Source organism: Chaetura pelagica, unplaced genomic scaffold, assembly GCF_000747805.2.
Source record: "Chaetura pelagica isolate M959 unplaced genomic scaffold, ChaPel_1.0 scaffold344, whole genome shotgun sequence".
Classification (NCBI taxonomy): domain Eukaryota; kingdom Metazoa; phylum Chordata; class Aves; order Apodiformes; family Apodidae; genus Chaetura; species Chaetura pelagica.
Genome location: NW_009953098.1, coordinates 3,621,274 through 3,635,880, shown reverse-complemented (window position 1 = coordinate 3,635,880; position 14,607 = coordinate 3,621,274). Strand labels below are relative to the sequence as shown.

The following is a 14,607-nucleotide window of genomic DNA, read 5'->3' as shown; positions in this document are numbered from 1 at the left end:
GAAAGAGGAGAAGGCAACCTAAGTTTCCTTACTCCTCATTCTGGAGTGCTCTCTCATTCCAGTCTGGCCTCTTCTACAGTTTCACCAACACTATCAATATCTGCAAATGGTTTGGTCATTCCCCTACTTAAACCTTTGGAGATACAAAAAGCCTATCCTTGAAATCACAGAGTGAAATCAAACTAGCTCCCCACTTTTCAGGTTCTTCTTCTTCAGCTCTTCTACTCAAAACTATTTTAATTGGACTGAAGCAGAATTAAAAATACCTTATTTGAAGCTCTCTGATATTAAAGATTGTCAGACTGAAGAAATAAAAAGAGCACAGAATTCATATTGCCTTACAGAAGGACTGGTACAGATGCTGTCCTGCTCTGAAAACACAGGGGCCTGAAGAAGATCAAAGGAAAGCAAGCAGCTTGGAAGAGACTCGCAGACTGATCTATGCACATGTGGTCCTGCAACATGTCCTCCAAAAAGTTCTAACTCAAAGCCCCATCTGTTAGATTTCTTACCCCCAAAGGGCATTTTGGAACTCAGACAAGTTACCATAGCTATAGCACAATAATTCTCTGAACTTTTTCCAGAGGAAAGTTTTCTAAAGGAGGGCAAGCACTGCCCCAAGAAAGTGTGCATGTGTTGCTGCATTGTAGAGAGGCAAAGCAGACACAGTTTATGAAATACGAAACCCTCTGCCTCCTAATGAGTGTCCTACACAGGGAACCCTGAACATACATGGGCACAGAGCACAGAGAAAAGTGAGCACGGAGGTGTGTGGTGCTCTTCTTTCTCCCTGGTACAGCTTTGCAAAGGCAAAAGCAACCAAGTGTGGCAGACCTATCTCAAAAGTGTCTGAAGCAAAACTGAATGTGAGCCATTGACCAAGTCTCCATTATGATCTGATGCTGCACCACGAGTGAGGTTCCTCAGTCTCTGTGACTGTTTCCAGAGCTAACACAGGACTCAGCCACTTGCACTGAGTCTACCACTGCATGGGGAAATTTAAGGCACATATAAAGCAATCAAAGCAACATCCCTCAGCTGCTACACGGGGGGTGGAGGGATTCGGACAGTAGTAAAAAAAATAAAAATAAGCCTGCAGGTACCATGGTTAAAACTTTGCTACTTTAAACCACCAGTTCACTTAATCTTTGGGCTCAAATATAAGATGAGGCAAACCAAGATACAGGCACAGCATTTTAGCTCTGGCACACAAGTAATTCTGTGGGGGGGAACACTCAACCACAAAGGAAAATGGACTGAAGAACATTTTTTTCCTACATAATTCAAATTTAAAAAAACCAACACAACAAAACCAACAACAATACTTTACAGTTACAATCCTGACTTTTTTTTCCCTATTGCCCACTTAATCCTATGAATTTTCACAGGAATTAAGCTAATAATTTATTTAGCTATGTTACCTCCCTCAGATTTATGCTAAAGCATTTATGTTAACAATAACCTCCATGAAATAGGTTGTTACCAGCAGTTAACCAGATTGTCACTTTGCTTTGGGCTGTTAATGGGCTAAGTAACTGGTCTTTGATTGCACTAATCACTAATTTTGAACAAATTTATTGCAATAATTACTGAGACTCAATGGTTTAATTTGCTGACATGAGTGTTAGTTAAACTATATTTAAAATCTAGGGAGAAACACAATAAAAGAGCAAGGAAAAAATACAAGCAGAACTGACGGTCTTGTGGCTGCAGGCTTTAATCTTTGTGTCTGAAAAGGCCAATTATCAAGGAACAGGAAGGCTTCCCATCTGCTTTTTTTTTCCAGCCTGGTTTCTTTTAGGGCAGAAAGCAAGCCAGAAGGCAACAAGAGGTCAACGTGTGAAGGAAAGAGAATTTCCATCTACTCTCACGTTTCAAGCTGCTTTTCTCTGCACTCTCTTTATTCACTCCTTCTAGTATGCAGTGGTATCTCTGGTCCATTAGTGAGACAAAGCCATTGTCTCTACCAATCACTTGGCTTTCCTTTGCCTCTACTCTCCATGTCCACAATGAAATGCCACACACTGACAATGGATCTGATTTTCTGCAGGGGGTTAGCAGGGAAAGGTTACTCCTGCATTAGCTTGGACCATATGGCAGCAACAGAATGAAACTGAAGTCATTGTCATAGATGTAGAAGGCTGCCTCTGCCATGAAGGAACCAAATGAACGCTGTTGTGACTACTCAAGGGATTGGCTAATATTTGTTGCCAAGTACAGGTGTATCTATAACTAAAGGTAAAAAAAAAAAAAGGTAACAGGAAATCTTGAAAAACAGGTTGAAATGTTTGCCTCAGACAGACTTCTAGCATGCCTGTTAAATGGCAGGCCTATTTAACTGGTAGAAGTCTAGTTTGAAATTCAGACTCACAGTTTGCATCAACAAATAAGTCTCCATGTTGTTACAAACTGCCAAATAGTGCTCTGTCTGGACTGGGTCCACCAATCAGGTATTCAGATATAAACGGTATTCAGCAGTACATACAGTTAATGCTTGAATTAAAACTGATCTGGCAAGCAAGTAAATACATAAATAATCTGCTGCTGCAAAGTGGGCAGCTGATCTGACAAAAATTTGGCCTCGCAGCAGTGTTTCAAGGTTTTACTATGAATTAGTTGGACAAAACACAGTATCATCTATTCTTTTATTTGCTATGAAATATCAGAAATAAGGGAAAATACAGTGACAATAGTCTGAATAATTATATTTTAAGTGTCTCATCAGATTTAGGAAAAAGGCAGCAGACACAGTGTTTGAGGGAAGGAACAGAGATAATTAGTTGCTTATGTAATGACTACACAATACAAACCATCTCTTTGGTTGTGCAAATGGCTTTTAAGTTCATAACTGACCATTTGAAATTTCTACACTCAAATGGTACATGTAGTCATAGAAACTTGTGGAAATTAGGCATATAATTGCTCATACTAGACATGTACTCTTTAAAATTAATCATGCATCTTTGCTTGCTTTATTGAGCCCATATAGTTAGAGAAAGATTATGAGATAAATGTATTCAAATGTCAAAACATTCTTGTATCTATAAAATAGCCCAGAGAAATCTGCCTTTGTGAACTTGAGTTGATGCAAAGACCAAGTTCTAATGGGAGACCTATGGCTCCTCCCAAGTGAGACCATCTACCATGGGATGCAACACCTTCTTAATAGATGAACATCATTATCACATCCATCCCTGAATCTCCCTCATTTTTCAAAGTCCTTACCTAGAGACTTAGGTGTTCTGAAAGAAAATACAGAACCTTTGGGAACAGAGGAGTAAATGGCAAAGCCTGTCTTTAAACCTTTTTCCACTGAAGTGCTATTTTCCCAATGCCCTTGAACAGTCTACTTTCAGCTTCCCCTTTCTTCTGCCTCCCCTTAAAACTATGCTTCACCCTCTGGAGAACAGAATCACTCTTGACTGCTTAAAACCAATCTGCAGCTCTCCAGAAATGTGTTGTCACACAGTTCAGTCAGCTCCCTAATCTTTTGGGAAATACATCGATCTACATTCAGTTGCACTTCTTTGGGAGTTGAAGATCTGAATTATCAAACAATATTGCATTTGTGTCAAGTGAACTCAGAAGATAATAATAACAAATGCACTGAGATCCAGGTCTCAATCACTGCAGAGGAAAAGTCAGAAAATTTTGTTTCAAAACTTGAGGCATACAAAAGGAAAAGCTAAGATATGAAAAAAACGATCAGTGGACACAATTATATTTTAACAGAGAAAACCAAAGGCTTAAAAGCTCTGAGGAATCAAATTAATGACCTGGAAAACAAGCTCAAATTAAGAAACATCAGGTTGGGGGTGGATCCTTAGGGCTTGGTGGCGACAAGAATAGAAAGATTTTTCTAACGGATTGTGGAGGTGTTGGGGATGAATAATCCTCGATACCCTCTGCAATCTATCTCTGCTCTTTGTATTTGCAGCAATGACAATCAGGCAACACCCATCATGATGTTCATTCAATGTGCAACATGTTACAGATCATGTTGTAATTTTCAACTCATCCGCCTTTTTCCAGACTCCAACTCTGATTTTCTCTGTGATAGAACAAGGGGTTAATTCAAAGACTGCAGTTACTCTATAATTACACCAGTATAAATAAAATTATGCTTAACTGTCTTAATGGATTAAAAAAATTTGTTTGCTGTTTCACACATGATTTTTGAACGTTATCTAAATTTAAATAATACCACAATCAAATTGTTTTCAGAAGCACATTGTGGGTTTGATTCCTTGCTTGTCCTACTGTGAAGCAGAAAGAAGTGCCTCAACTCAAAATAGTAAAAGCACAAAATTGATGACAGAAGGGAATTGGACTCTTTGGTTATTTATAGAATGTTAATCTTGTGATTATACTAATCAGAATCATTATTTATGTGGTGCCTGTTTGCTCAAGCATTATAACCATCTCTCAAAGACACTCTGAAAGGCACAAACTATTTGCTTATGTCTGCTGAAATACAGAGCATGCATGTCTAAAACATGCAGGGTGGTCACCCCTGGCATTGTCTGCACAGCTAGAGAATAAGAGCTGCTGAAGTGAATGGCAAAGTCACTACTTCATTCAATAAAACTGAGAACTGTCTCTTAAGAAAATGATTTTAAAAAATAAATTCCAGGCCATCAAATAAAGCCCACTTTTAGTATGATTCTCTGGCCATAGATGTTAAAGATGATAGGGGCAAGAAAGAACATTGAAAGGTTGCAGTCTGGGGGTAGGAGAGTACACCAGGACTTTGGTGGCACTCTGAATTCCTGCAGTCCATCAGAAGGATGAATGAATCTCATCCAAAACCATGTGGATCCTCTTCCTGAAAGATGGAAATAGCAATGCCGGGTCATTTCTGCTTATGGGCTGTAAAGCTCATCTGGCTCTACAGCAAAGACATTTGTAGAATAGCACCATGAAATCCCCCATGAATGTTATGTGAAAAAAAGGACTTACTCTTTAGTGCTGGTTAATCTGTGATTCGGTATTGGAGAGATACAAGGTGGGAGCAGGCATGAAGCTGAAGGGTCCTCCAGACGCTGCTTCTTGCTTTCAACAAAGGTATCCAGGCTTTCTGTCTGCTTTAACAACAAGGGCAAAGCTTGAAAGATCCAGCATCTATGCACAATATCACTTGCCATTAAGAGGAGCTCAGGAATCTCAATGTATTTCCTTTACCGTAGTAACAGCTAAAATACTGGTCTAAGAGAAGTGAAAGTCACCTAAAATCAGGGCTAAACGTGCTCCAAACACATGACATGAAGTTATATAACAAGTGACAGAGCCAGCTAATTAGGAAGCAAAATGCCTCATGTGCTATAGTTATCTTCTGAACTGCACTGGAATGTAATTAATAATTCAGATGGAATGACTTGATAGCACCAAATCTTACTCAAGTAAATAGCTTTTACTTGTTGACTTAATGGAAGTTGATGGAAAAACTTCCCCGAGTAAGTATTCCTCACAGGACTAGGAGACTACAGGACTGAGCTACTGGGCTAGTTATTAACAGCGATAGCTGGTTTAAAATTTGCTTTGAAAGATTCCCTGATGCATGACTTTTGTGCCTGAACTAGGATGATACAAGCAAAGCTGATTACTGCTCTGTCACTGGAACCTTCATATCAGCCTTCAGGCCCACTAGTAGATGACTAAAATAAATCTTTCAATAGCACAGTTAAGAAACGGGCTCTCCCTACCCTGTTTTAACTGTTGATATACCCTCAAGTCATCCTAATTGGTTTATTTCCCCTTGGGTAGCAGTGAACAATCATACAGCAACTGAACAGGCTGTTTGAGAGCATAGCTTATGTTTGTACAAACCCGAAGTGAGATTTCTAATTTTGTTGCTTTCTGATTCAAAGTCTCAGCTAATGAAATTACAACATTCCAACTTTCATAAAACCTTTTCTGGGAGCCCCTGGTTTAGTTGCCAATACTATACTCTTGTTTTAGCCAACAGTCCTTCTCCATCATGCTGACTCTCCACTAAGTTACCTAGGAAGAAGGTTTTTTTTTATATAATTAATATCCGTCGTGGTGTACTTAAACATACACATAAGCATGGGCATTTATACAGCCCTTCCCCTTTTCTTCTTTTCTCCTTCCTTCTTACATCTCTGCATTTAGTGTACAGCTAGAATTTAAATTTAATAAAAAACCTCTTGAGTTTACTCTTGTGATTATTTCCACTTAATTCTACAGGGAAGGAGCCAGTGCAGTGACTCATGAAAGCAGGGGTGCAGACCCTGTGTCTGCCTGGCGTTGTCTGTCTTTGTCTTGTATTAACTCTCTCGTACTACTGGACTTCACAAACTCAGGATTTCAAGTCCACTAGAACAGACAGCTGAAGTCACATTTACAACAATTTATAAAATTTGGCATATAAAACAAATACACTAGGATGCCTTCCCACAGACAGACCAGAGCACACAATTTCTGGAAAAAAATTACTACAGAAATTCATTTATGATATAAACCTTCAGTTTCTTTTCAGAAAACACATTTAGTTTGAAGTGTATTGTCATATCCCATAAGATAGGATACCCTTGGGCATAAATAACATAAAACACATGATAAAACATAATGCCTTAAGTCAAAATATGTTTGCTTTTTCAGGTAGCTGTGTAGAGAAAGCAGCTAGTTAAGAAAATTATATTTCTAGGAATCACATTTGTTTATGCAACAAAACATAAAGACCTAATTCACCAGAAGCATAAGCACCATTCCATTGACTTTAATGAAGCTATGCCTGTTTAAGCCAGTGGTGAGAATGCCTTAATCCTGCAGACAATAAAACCATGCCTTCCTAATAGAAGTCACATTTTCTTGCTATGTCTGGACCCGTAGTAATATGAACTCATCACTGGGAATCTTTCTGCAGATTACAGAACACTGGAAATTAATGGGTAAGTGAGCAAATACAGTGAAAATCTTGTAAGATAAATCTTCAGAAAAAGACATTGTTCATTGATTTTGTCAGCTGGAGTTTTTTTTTCACTGGTTTCTGATGTTAATTTGTAATGCCCTTGTAAATATATGTCCTCTGTAAAAACAGCAAAGCCTCAGCATCCTTGCAATCCCTGCTGCAGGTGCAGTGTGAGGAACCACTGGCTGCAGTCCTGACCTCAAGGAAGCACAGAAATTCAGTGTTTTCCTCCAAAAGATGAAAACAACTTACCTTGTGTTTCCTTTTGGATTTTGTGGATGGTTTTTCAGTTGCTGGGGTAGGGGACTCTCGAGATGGTCGCCTGTGTTTCACAGCCGCCTCTCTTGGTTCACTTTTCACAGATGTGGTCTCAAAAGGCTCTTGTCCAGGTATCCTAGAGAGTAAACTAAGGTCTATTTTCACCCACAGAGTTTTGAGTTCTTCGTATTCTCTCAGTGGGGACAGAAGTTCATTTTGTACGATTGGGATAGGAGAAAAGAGCTGCTCCTCCAAGTCATTGCTGGTCTGGTCAATGGATGTGTTGCTGCCATTGCTAGTTAAACTACTTACACTGAGGATGTTACTGCCAGAGTCCTTCACTTTGATGCCATTGCCAGGCCCAGTACAAGCTGGCAATACCTTAGCCTGTAAGCTCTCCTCCTGGTCTGTGTTTGAGTCGGAAGTAGATGAATCAGTTTCAATGAATTCCCGGGACTTAGGGACAATTTTGCTAGGGCCTCTGTATTTTTTCTTCTCTGAAGTGAGACCTGTGCTCGTTCGTGGTTCTTTCCTTGGAGCGGTCTTCCCAACTGCTGCTTTAGTTCGAACCTTTGGCTGCTCGGGGGGTTCCTGTGTGTCTTTTTCTTTGGGAGTGTTGCTGGTATTATTTGGTTTGGGCCAGTTATACTCTTCTACACTGGAAGTCCTTTCTACCTTTTTGGGTTGCTTTTTCCCAGTAGTCCTTTGTGAAGCTGGCTCATTATGAGCTGGTGACTTCTGCTTGGAGCTTTTTGCCTCGGGGGTTTTCTGGGCAACTCGTGGTTTGGCTTTTTCTCGGATGGGACTAAGGATCGCCCGGTCTTTGGAATCAGTTGGGGGCAGGCTGCTGTTGAGCTTCCCTTTGTTTGGCCCTTCAGCCTGCTGGTTACTCTGGGCCTGGGAGCTAGTCTCACTGTGAGGCTCATTCTGATTGTTGATGATGGTCTTGTTGTGGGGGTTCACTTTATTTAGCCATTTATCCAGCTGCCATTTGTTGGTTGAGGGAGGTTCAGGCTGCAGTTTGAAGAACAAGGAACAAAACTCAGACAGCAGAAATGTTTTTCCCTTTAAATGAGAACGTTTTTATTTCAGTCAACTAGTGGTGACTGCTAGTTTTATGGGTGTATTTATGGAGTATTTATGGTTAATTAGGCTTCCTTATCTGGTTTACAATGTGACCCTAGAGAAATTTAATACAACAAAAAAGTTTAGCTGGTCCCTGAAGACATAGTTTTGTCACATTGCCTTTCCTTAGTCCCAACTGAATACTGTGTCAATAAAATCTTCTCTAGCTACTGGCAAAAATCTAAATATTTCTTTAAAGCTATTCAAATGTAGGCCAGAAGGATTCTTCCAAAAGCTAGAATGAGTATGTGGGTCATACATACATATACAACTGTAAAGGAGAAAAAAGTCGACAGAGTCAAACAGCACGTAACTCCAACATTTCAACATTTTCCTAAGAGGGAGCAGGATTTCATTCCATTCCAGACTTCCTCGCTGAGCTCCCACTGGGGAGGAGCGGAGATGTGGCTTTACCTCTGGCGTGGCACTGCGTGACTCCCCGTTGCACTCGCTGTCACTGGAGCTGCTCTCGCTGTCCGAGTCGGACTCAGAGCTGCTCTCGGACTCGCTGGAGCTCCCGGAGCCGCCACTGGAATGTGCCAAGCCAGCCGCGTGTGCCGCTGGCACCGGCAGGCTGCTGTGGGGAGAAGATCCACTCGTGTCAGTATGATGCCCGTGTTTTTTAAAGTGGCGCTTTGGGGGGAATAACCCAGTGAACCCTGTTCACACCAACTTTCCTCAGTGTCTACTTCCTCTCCTGCAGCACACACCCAAGGAAGCTCCAGTGGCTCGGCCACCATGTAGCCCTCAAGGGAGCTGGTTGGTTTTATGCTTCATGGGATACACTGATAATGGTGTTAATACCATTACCATCATCATCACCCTCAAATAAGAAACATCTCAGTGTCACCAGTCTGAGCTTATTAATCCAATGATTGCGAAAACTAACAGTCACACTTAAATAATTCATTAATGGAATAATGGTTTCTTCATTTTTTGCTGGTTCATTTATAATTTATGATCAAAGGAAGGACACCAGGCAACTCATATTGGACAGGGTATTTTAAAAATTAATTTTAATGAATACTTTTATACTGCAGTATACAAAACTACATATTTTTGACAAGGCTCCAGGGAGTGTCCAAGAATTTTTCATTTATAGCTGTTCTTTCTTTCATGTTTATGATAATGCAGTGAGAAAATGGCATTCATGCTGAAAATAAGCCTCTCTGTGAAATCTGTTTTTCTGCATGTTCAACTGTCCTCCAAGATGTATTTATTAGCAGTGCACTGTATGTCATTGTTTTTCCTCAGCATTTATTTCTAAACTGAGAGGTTGGACGAACCCAGGTTTTAGCACTACAGAATTCTTCCAAGTCTCCATCTTTATCAACTCTTCTTTAGTGTCAACTTTTTTTTGTCAGGCAGATAACCATGAGGTTTTATGTCTGTTCAGCTGATCTATACACAGACTTTTTGATGATTGATTTTAAATTTGTGAAGCTGACAAAGCAAAGTGTTTGAAAATTAACACCATTTGCTAGTTCTCCTTTATGGATATTCAATATTTCACCTTAATACATCATATGCTGTGTGTGTCCCACACAGTGATCCAGAAATGCCTAGAAGTTCTAATACAGCTTTGCCTTAATTTCCACTGCTTTTTCACTTTCTCTGAGAAAGATTCAAGTAAGCCAGGTACATGCCCTCCTTCCCTTTTCAAGAGTTACTACGTGCATCAAGATGCCCTCTTAAAAAGCACAGTAGCCAACAAAATGAAAGTTGGAAGTACCAGAAAAAACTGGTGTGTGACCCTTCTCCGTTAAGTCTTTACAAGGATTGCCATCGGCTTCCGTGACAATAATAGATGGTCTTTAATTTTCTTCTTAGGCTCAGCTGTTTTGTCTCTCCCTCCTTATTGGTAAACCTGTCCCTTACACTGTGCATGGTAACATCACTGTCTCTCTGAGCATTGCAAAGGCCCTGCAGTGCCCGTTGACAGAACAGCTTGGTGCTTTAGGGTGCATTAATGAAACAAAATTACTCACTTGGGTAATTGCTACAGATCGCTAACTTTGTTGCTCATTAAGTTTATATACTTTTTTTTTCTTGTTCTTCTAGAAGCTCTTCACTCAACTGACTCAAGTAGAGCTACTTAAAGAAATCTCAACTGGAAGTAACAGATACATTTTGATTTAAAGCATCTGATTAAAGATATGGGCATTTCCAAAAGTATTATGGAAAACTAAACACTGCTGAAATATAAAACACTTACACTTTGTATTTAATGTCATTTTTGGAAACAATTTATGAAATTGTTTTTTCTTTCTTTATCTTTCCTTTTCACTGAAGCTGAAGAAAGTGTAGAGAAATACATTTTTCACTTCTTTTTTACACTAATTCAGAAAACAGAAAAGCAGAGAAAGTGTGAATGTGTTTGTGGGGAGTTTGCCTTTCAATTCAGTATTTTGTAATTTTTATCTTACATTTTCTATTGAGAAAACAGTAAAAGATGAAAATCGAATTTTCCTACTTCATTACAACTACTTCCAAGAAGAAAGACTAAGTAAAAAAATAGAAAAAAACTTCAAGGATGCCCAAACTGAGGAAGCAAACATGACAATTCTATTCTAAAATACCAACATGAACACCAGCTTTGAAACTTTTTTTTTTTTTTTAATGGACTTATCAGAAGAATTAAGTTGGAATTTAGAAATGACCTTTTCCCTAAATCTGTGAGCTTCATCTGTTTCACTTCTATTTTCTGTTTTCACCCCAAAATGGAAGTGACCATGGCAATATTAATATTTCATCCCAGCTGAAAACTCCAGTTCTCACAACCCTAGTGGGGAGCTGGCCATAAAGGCAAGGAGAAGTTTAACCCTCCAAGAGGGTTCAAGCCTCCCCAGGAGCTCAGGACCGGGCATTTGGCTCCCTGGCACATGCTGGTCCTGCAGAGAGCAGCAGGGCCCTCGGCTGCACCATGCTGGTGAGGCATCAGCCACCTCCCCTACACCTCAGTTCCTGCAGGGAATAAATGCACCTTTGCAGCCGGGCATATAAACCTGCAGCAGATTCTTTCAGTGACAAAGCTCCTTGCCTGGGGTGGTTTATGCCCAGGCAACCCTGTACAGAAGGATGTGTGTGGCAGTGCTCACACTTCTGTCCAGATGTGCTGAAGATCTGCCCTCTGTTGTCAGTGCTGGCAAGTTTGCTCTCATTCAGAGAAGTGATTTAAAGAATATCACGGGTTACAATAGATCAAAGAAGGAAAAGCCAGTGTCCCAGCAGCTCAGGCCAGACCTCTCTAGCCTTTAAATACAACCTGTGTCTTCAAGCACACTGGAAGGGAACTGACATTGTGGCTGACGCACTTACACAAAACAACTGGAGTTGTACTTCTGCAGACTGCAATTGTCTGACAAAGAACTCAAAGGGCAAGAATAAAACCATGGAAAGAAATGGAAGCTCCAACTTGGCCTTATTTTCTTTCTTTCTGCACACCAGTCTCAGAAAAAGTATAATCATATGCCAAACATTACCGAATAACACAGCTCAGCAAGCTTGCAGGAACCAGACAGACTCAAAATAATGTTTTTCATACAAAACACAATGAGGTCATATTTGTCTTTCATCTGGGATAATAAAATCAGACCTTGGCTACATTGGGCAGTTGCATGCTGAAGACATCATTGCTGATCTACATTTCTAAAGTAGAAGCATTCACTTTTCATCATGTAGTTTGGGTTGAGAGTAACTTTGTATGCTCTGCAAAACACTCAGATAAGACCCAAAATGCCTTTCCTAGCATCTCACCAAACTAGAGAGATCTTGCACATACACAATTGACTTCTAACGATGCTGCTCAGCAGAACAAAAGAAAATATACAGACCTTTCACATATAAGTGCATGAAAAAAAAAATCTTTGCGTCCAATAAAATAAGTTCAGTGGAGAGATTTTGGGTTGTCTTCTGGGTTTTTTTCCTTAAAAAAAATGTGTCTTTTAGTTCAAAAGAACAGGTTGGTTCGCATTCTTCTCAAAGACCTCTTCAGCATTAAAATTAAACCATGTTTTAAAGGATGCTGGGATAGATTCTGCAAATGTGCATTCAAGCAGATGTTATACAAATAAATTGGATTTCTTCACATAAGCATCAACTACATGAACTGGGTTTGCCTCTCTAAGAGATTTTCAAAGCAAGCTTTGTTGTGTTGCTAAGATCTAGACAAGGAATGCCAGCCCGGACAAGGTTTAAAATGGCTTTAAAGCATTTTATCATCAGACTCAAGTCCTCAAAGTGACTAAAAGGGGCAGGAAGCACTGGTATTTCAAACTCTTGAATTTTTATTTCCCAGCAGGAGATGAACAGTCATATTGTTCCTCAGTGCTTGGGTGGACAATGTTTTTATTTCATTTGAACTGAAAAAAATATTAATAAAAACAATGCTGCACAATGCAACACCATTTGTTTGGGTAAATAACACTTAGATGAAAGCCAGTTCATTATTATCACTTGAGATTGGAGGCCTCTACTGAGACTACTGACCTGCTCTGCTGGGATCTGTGTAAATACATGATGAGAGACAGTCCTTGGGCCAAAGAGCTTGCAATCCAAACACACAGAGCAAACATCAAAGGTATTACAATCATCCTCACACTCAGTGCAGCCCTGTCACATTCCCCTCGTGTGAGGCTTCCTTCCAGTTAATGTAAACACAAGTTTCACCCCCCTTTTCAGTTTGTTCTCCCCATTTTCCAAGCCCTGTGCTCAGCACTTGAGCTGAATCCTGCAGGGCAGTCAGACATGCTCTGCCCTGACCCTGAGCCCTGACCATGGGTCTGCTATCTGGAAAGAAAAATGCACACATGACTCAGCAGCAAGGATCCCTGTTACTGAGGCCAGATGGATCAGTGTCTGCTTACCCCTCTCCAAAGGAGTTCATCCTGTGCCATGGAGATGAGTGACACGCATACAATGGGTGGGAGGAGAACCAGATCTCCATCTCTTGCAAAGACCATCATGATGTCTCTAGTTGCCTGCAGACTGGTAAACTGGTCTCCTCACTGCTCAGATGATGAAGTAGACACAGAGACCTGCACATCTGGAAGCAATCTGGAAGGAAGCTCTTCTGCAGCCTTCTCATCTATCTCCCTTCATCTGCTTTGCAGCACATGGCATTTAACCTGCCCCTTGCTGCTTGGCAGCATGACACAGTGTGGGCACAAAGTATGACATGAGAGATGTCTTGAAGGAGGGGACAAATGCCAGTGTCCTCAGTACCTGACATGGTTTTCAGCACTTGTTGAGCTCAAGCTTAGCTGCAGAACAGCTGATATTTGCAGGCAAGTTTGTGGCATCTGTCAAGAGTACCACTGAATCTGGTTGCTGGTGGCTTCTGGTGAGGAACTGCATCAAGCTCATCACACACCAACCCTCCTTCTTTGACTGTGGTTCACTGGTACAGGTGATCAGCCTAAATTTATGTCTCTCTGCAGCTTGTCTGTTTTTAAACTCATGGGTTATTTTTCCAAAGCCAGTTACAGCAGATGTGGCATTACTGTGTCTGGATTATTATGCTGCCTAGAGAACTGAAGGCCCAACATGTGCCTTACATTTTTTTTGTTGTTGTTGTTGTCATCTAGATTATTATCATATTATTTTCAACACATCATTTACTCTGCTGTTGTAATAAATTGTTTTCAAGATTAAACCTGATCTTTAAAACAAATAAATTTGAAATACTAAAGCTCGTTAACCTCTAAAAATAATAAACTTTTTATCCTGTAAATACATATGTATAAAAAGTCATATAATTAAGACTACTGCACTAAAACATCAAGGAACAAAAATTCCTAACAAGCCCTTAGCTATCTCCCTGAACTTTTCACCAATTAGATGTAGTTATGTTAATTACTGTGAAGAGAATTTGGCAAACAGACAGTTCCCTGGAACAATTGGTTTATTCATTCCAACCCTTCCTTTTTAGGGTAATGATGAATTGGCCACTTGTTCCATTGCTCTACCCAGAAATCAAAATGTAAGCTTTGAGAAAGCAGAGTGCTGCTGGGCAGTGGGAACATGTAGGTGGGAACTGACCAGTGAGTCAACAGTATGTCAATGCTGGCAGAGTATTCCACAAGAAGCAGCACTCTACAGAGGCTGATTTACTGCAGAGGCCTATTTTTAGGGAAAATGCCACCACTGAAATCTGGAAAAGAGAAGGGCTATGGCTGGAAGAGTGACTATAGACTTGACAGAGTTGGTGATTTTCCTGTTGAGGTACTGGTGTGGAACTTGGATGAATTTTGCTTTGTGACTGAGAAGAAAATATGTCTGTGCACCAGTTCCTG

The 14,607-nt window shown here is 40.3% G+C and overlaps 1 protein-coding gene across 1 annotated transcript in view; it reads right to left on the bottom strand.

Annotated features, from left to right (window-relative positions):
- Positions 1-14,607, bottom strand: part of AFF2 (AF4/FMR2 family, member 2) — a 250,283-nt gene that overhangs the window by 14,887 nt on the left and 220,789 nt on the right. The window contains exons 11-13 of the mRNA XM_009997205.1: positions 8,729-8,891; positions 7,184-8,203; positions 4,960-5,084 (exon numbers count right to left, since the gene is read on the bottom strand). Of these exons, the coding sequence (XP_009995507.1) occupies positions 4,960-5,084; positions 7,184-8,203; positions 8,729-8,891 (1,308 nt within the window). The remainder of the gene's footprint in view (positions 1-4,959; positions 5,085-7,183; positions 8,204-8,728; positions 8,892-14,607) is intronic.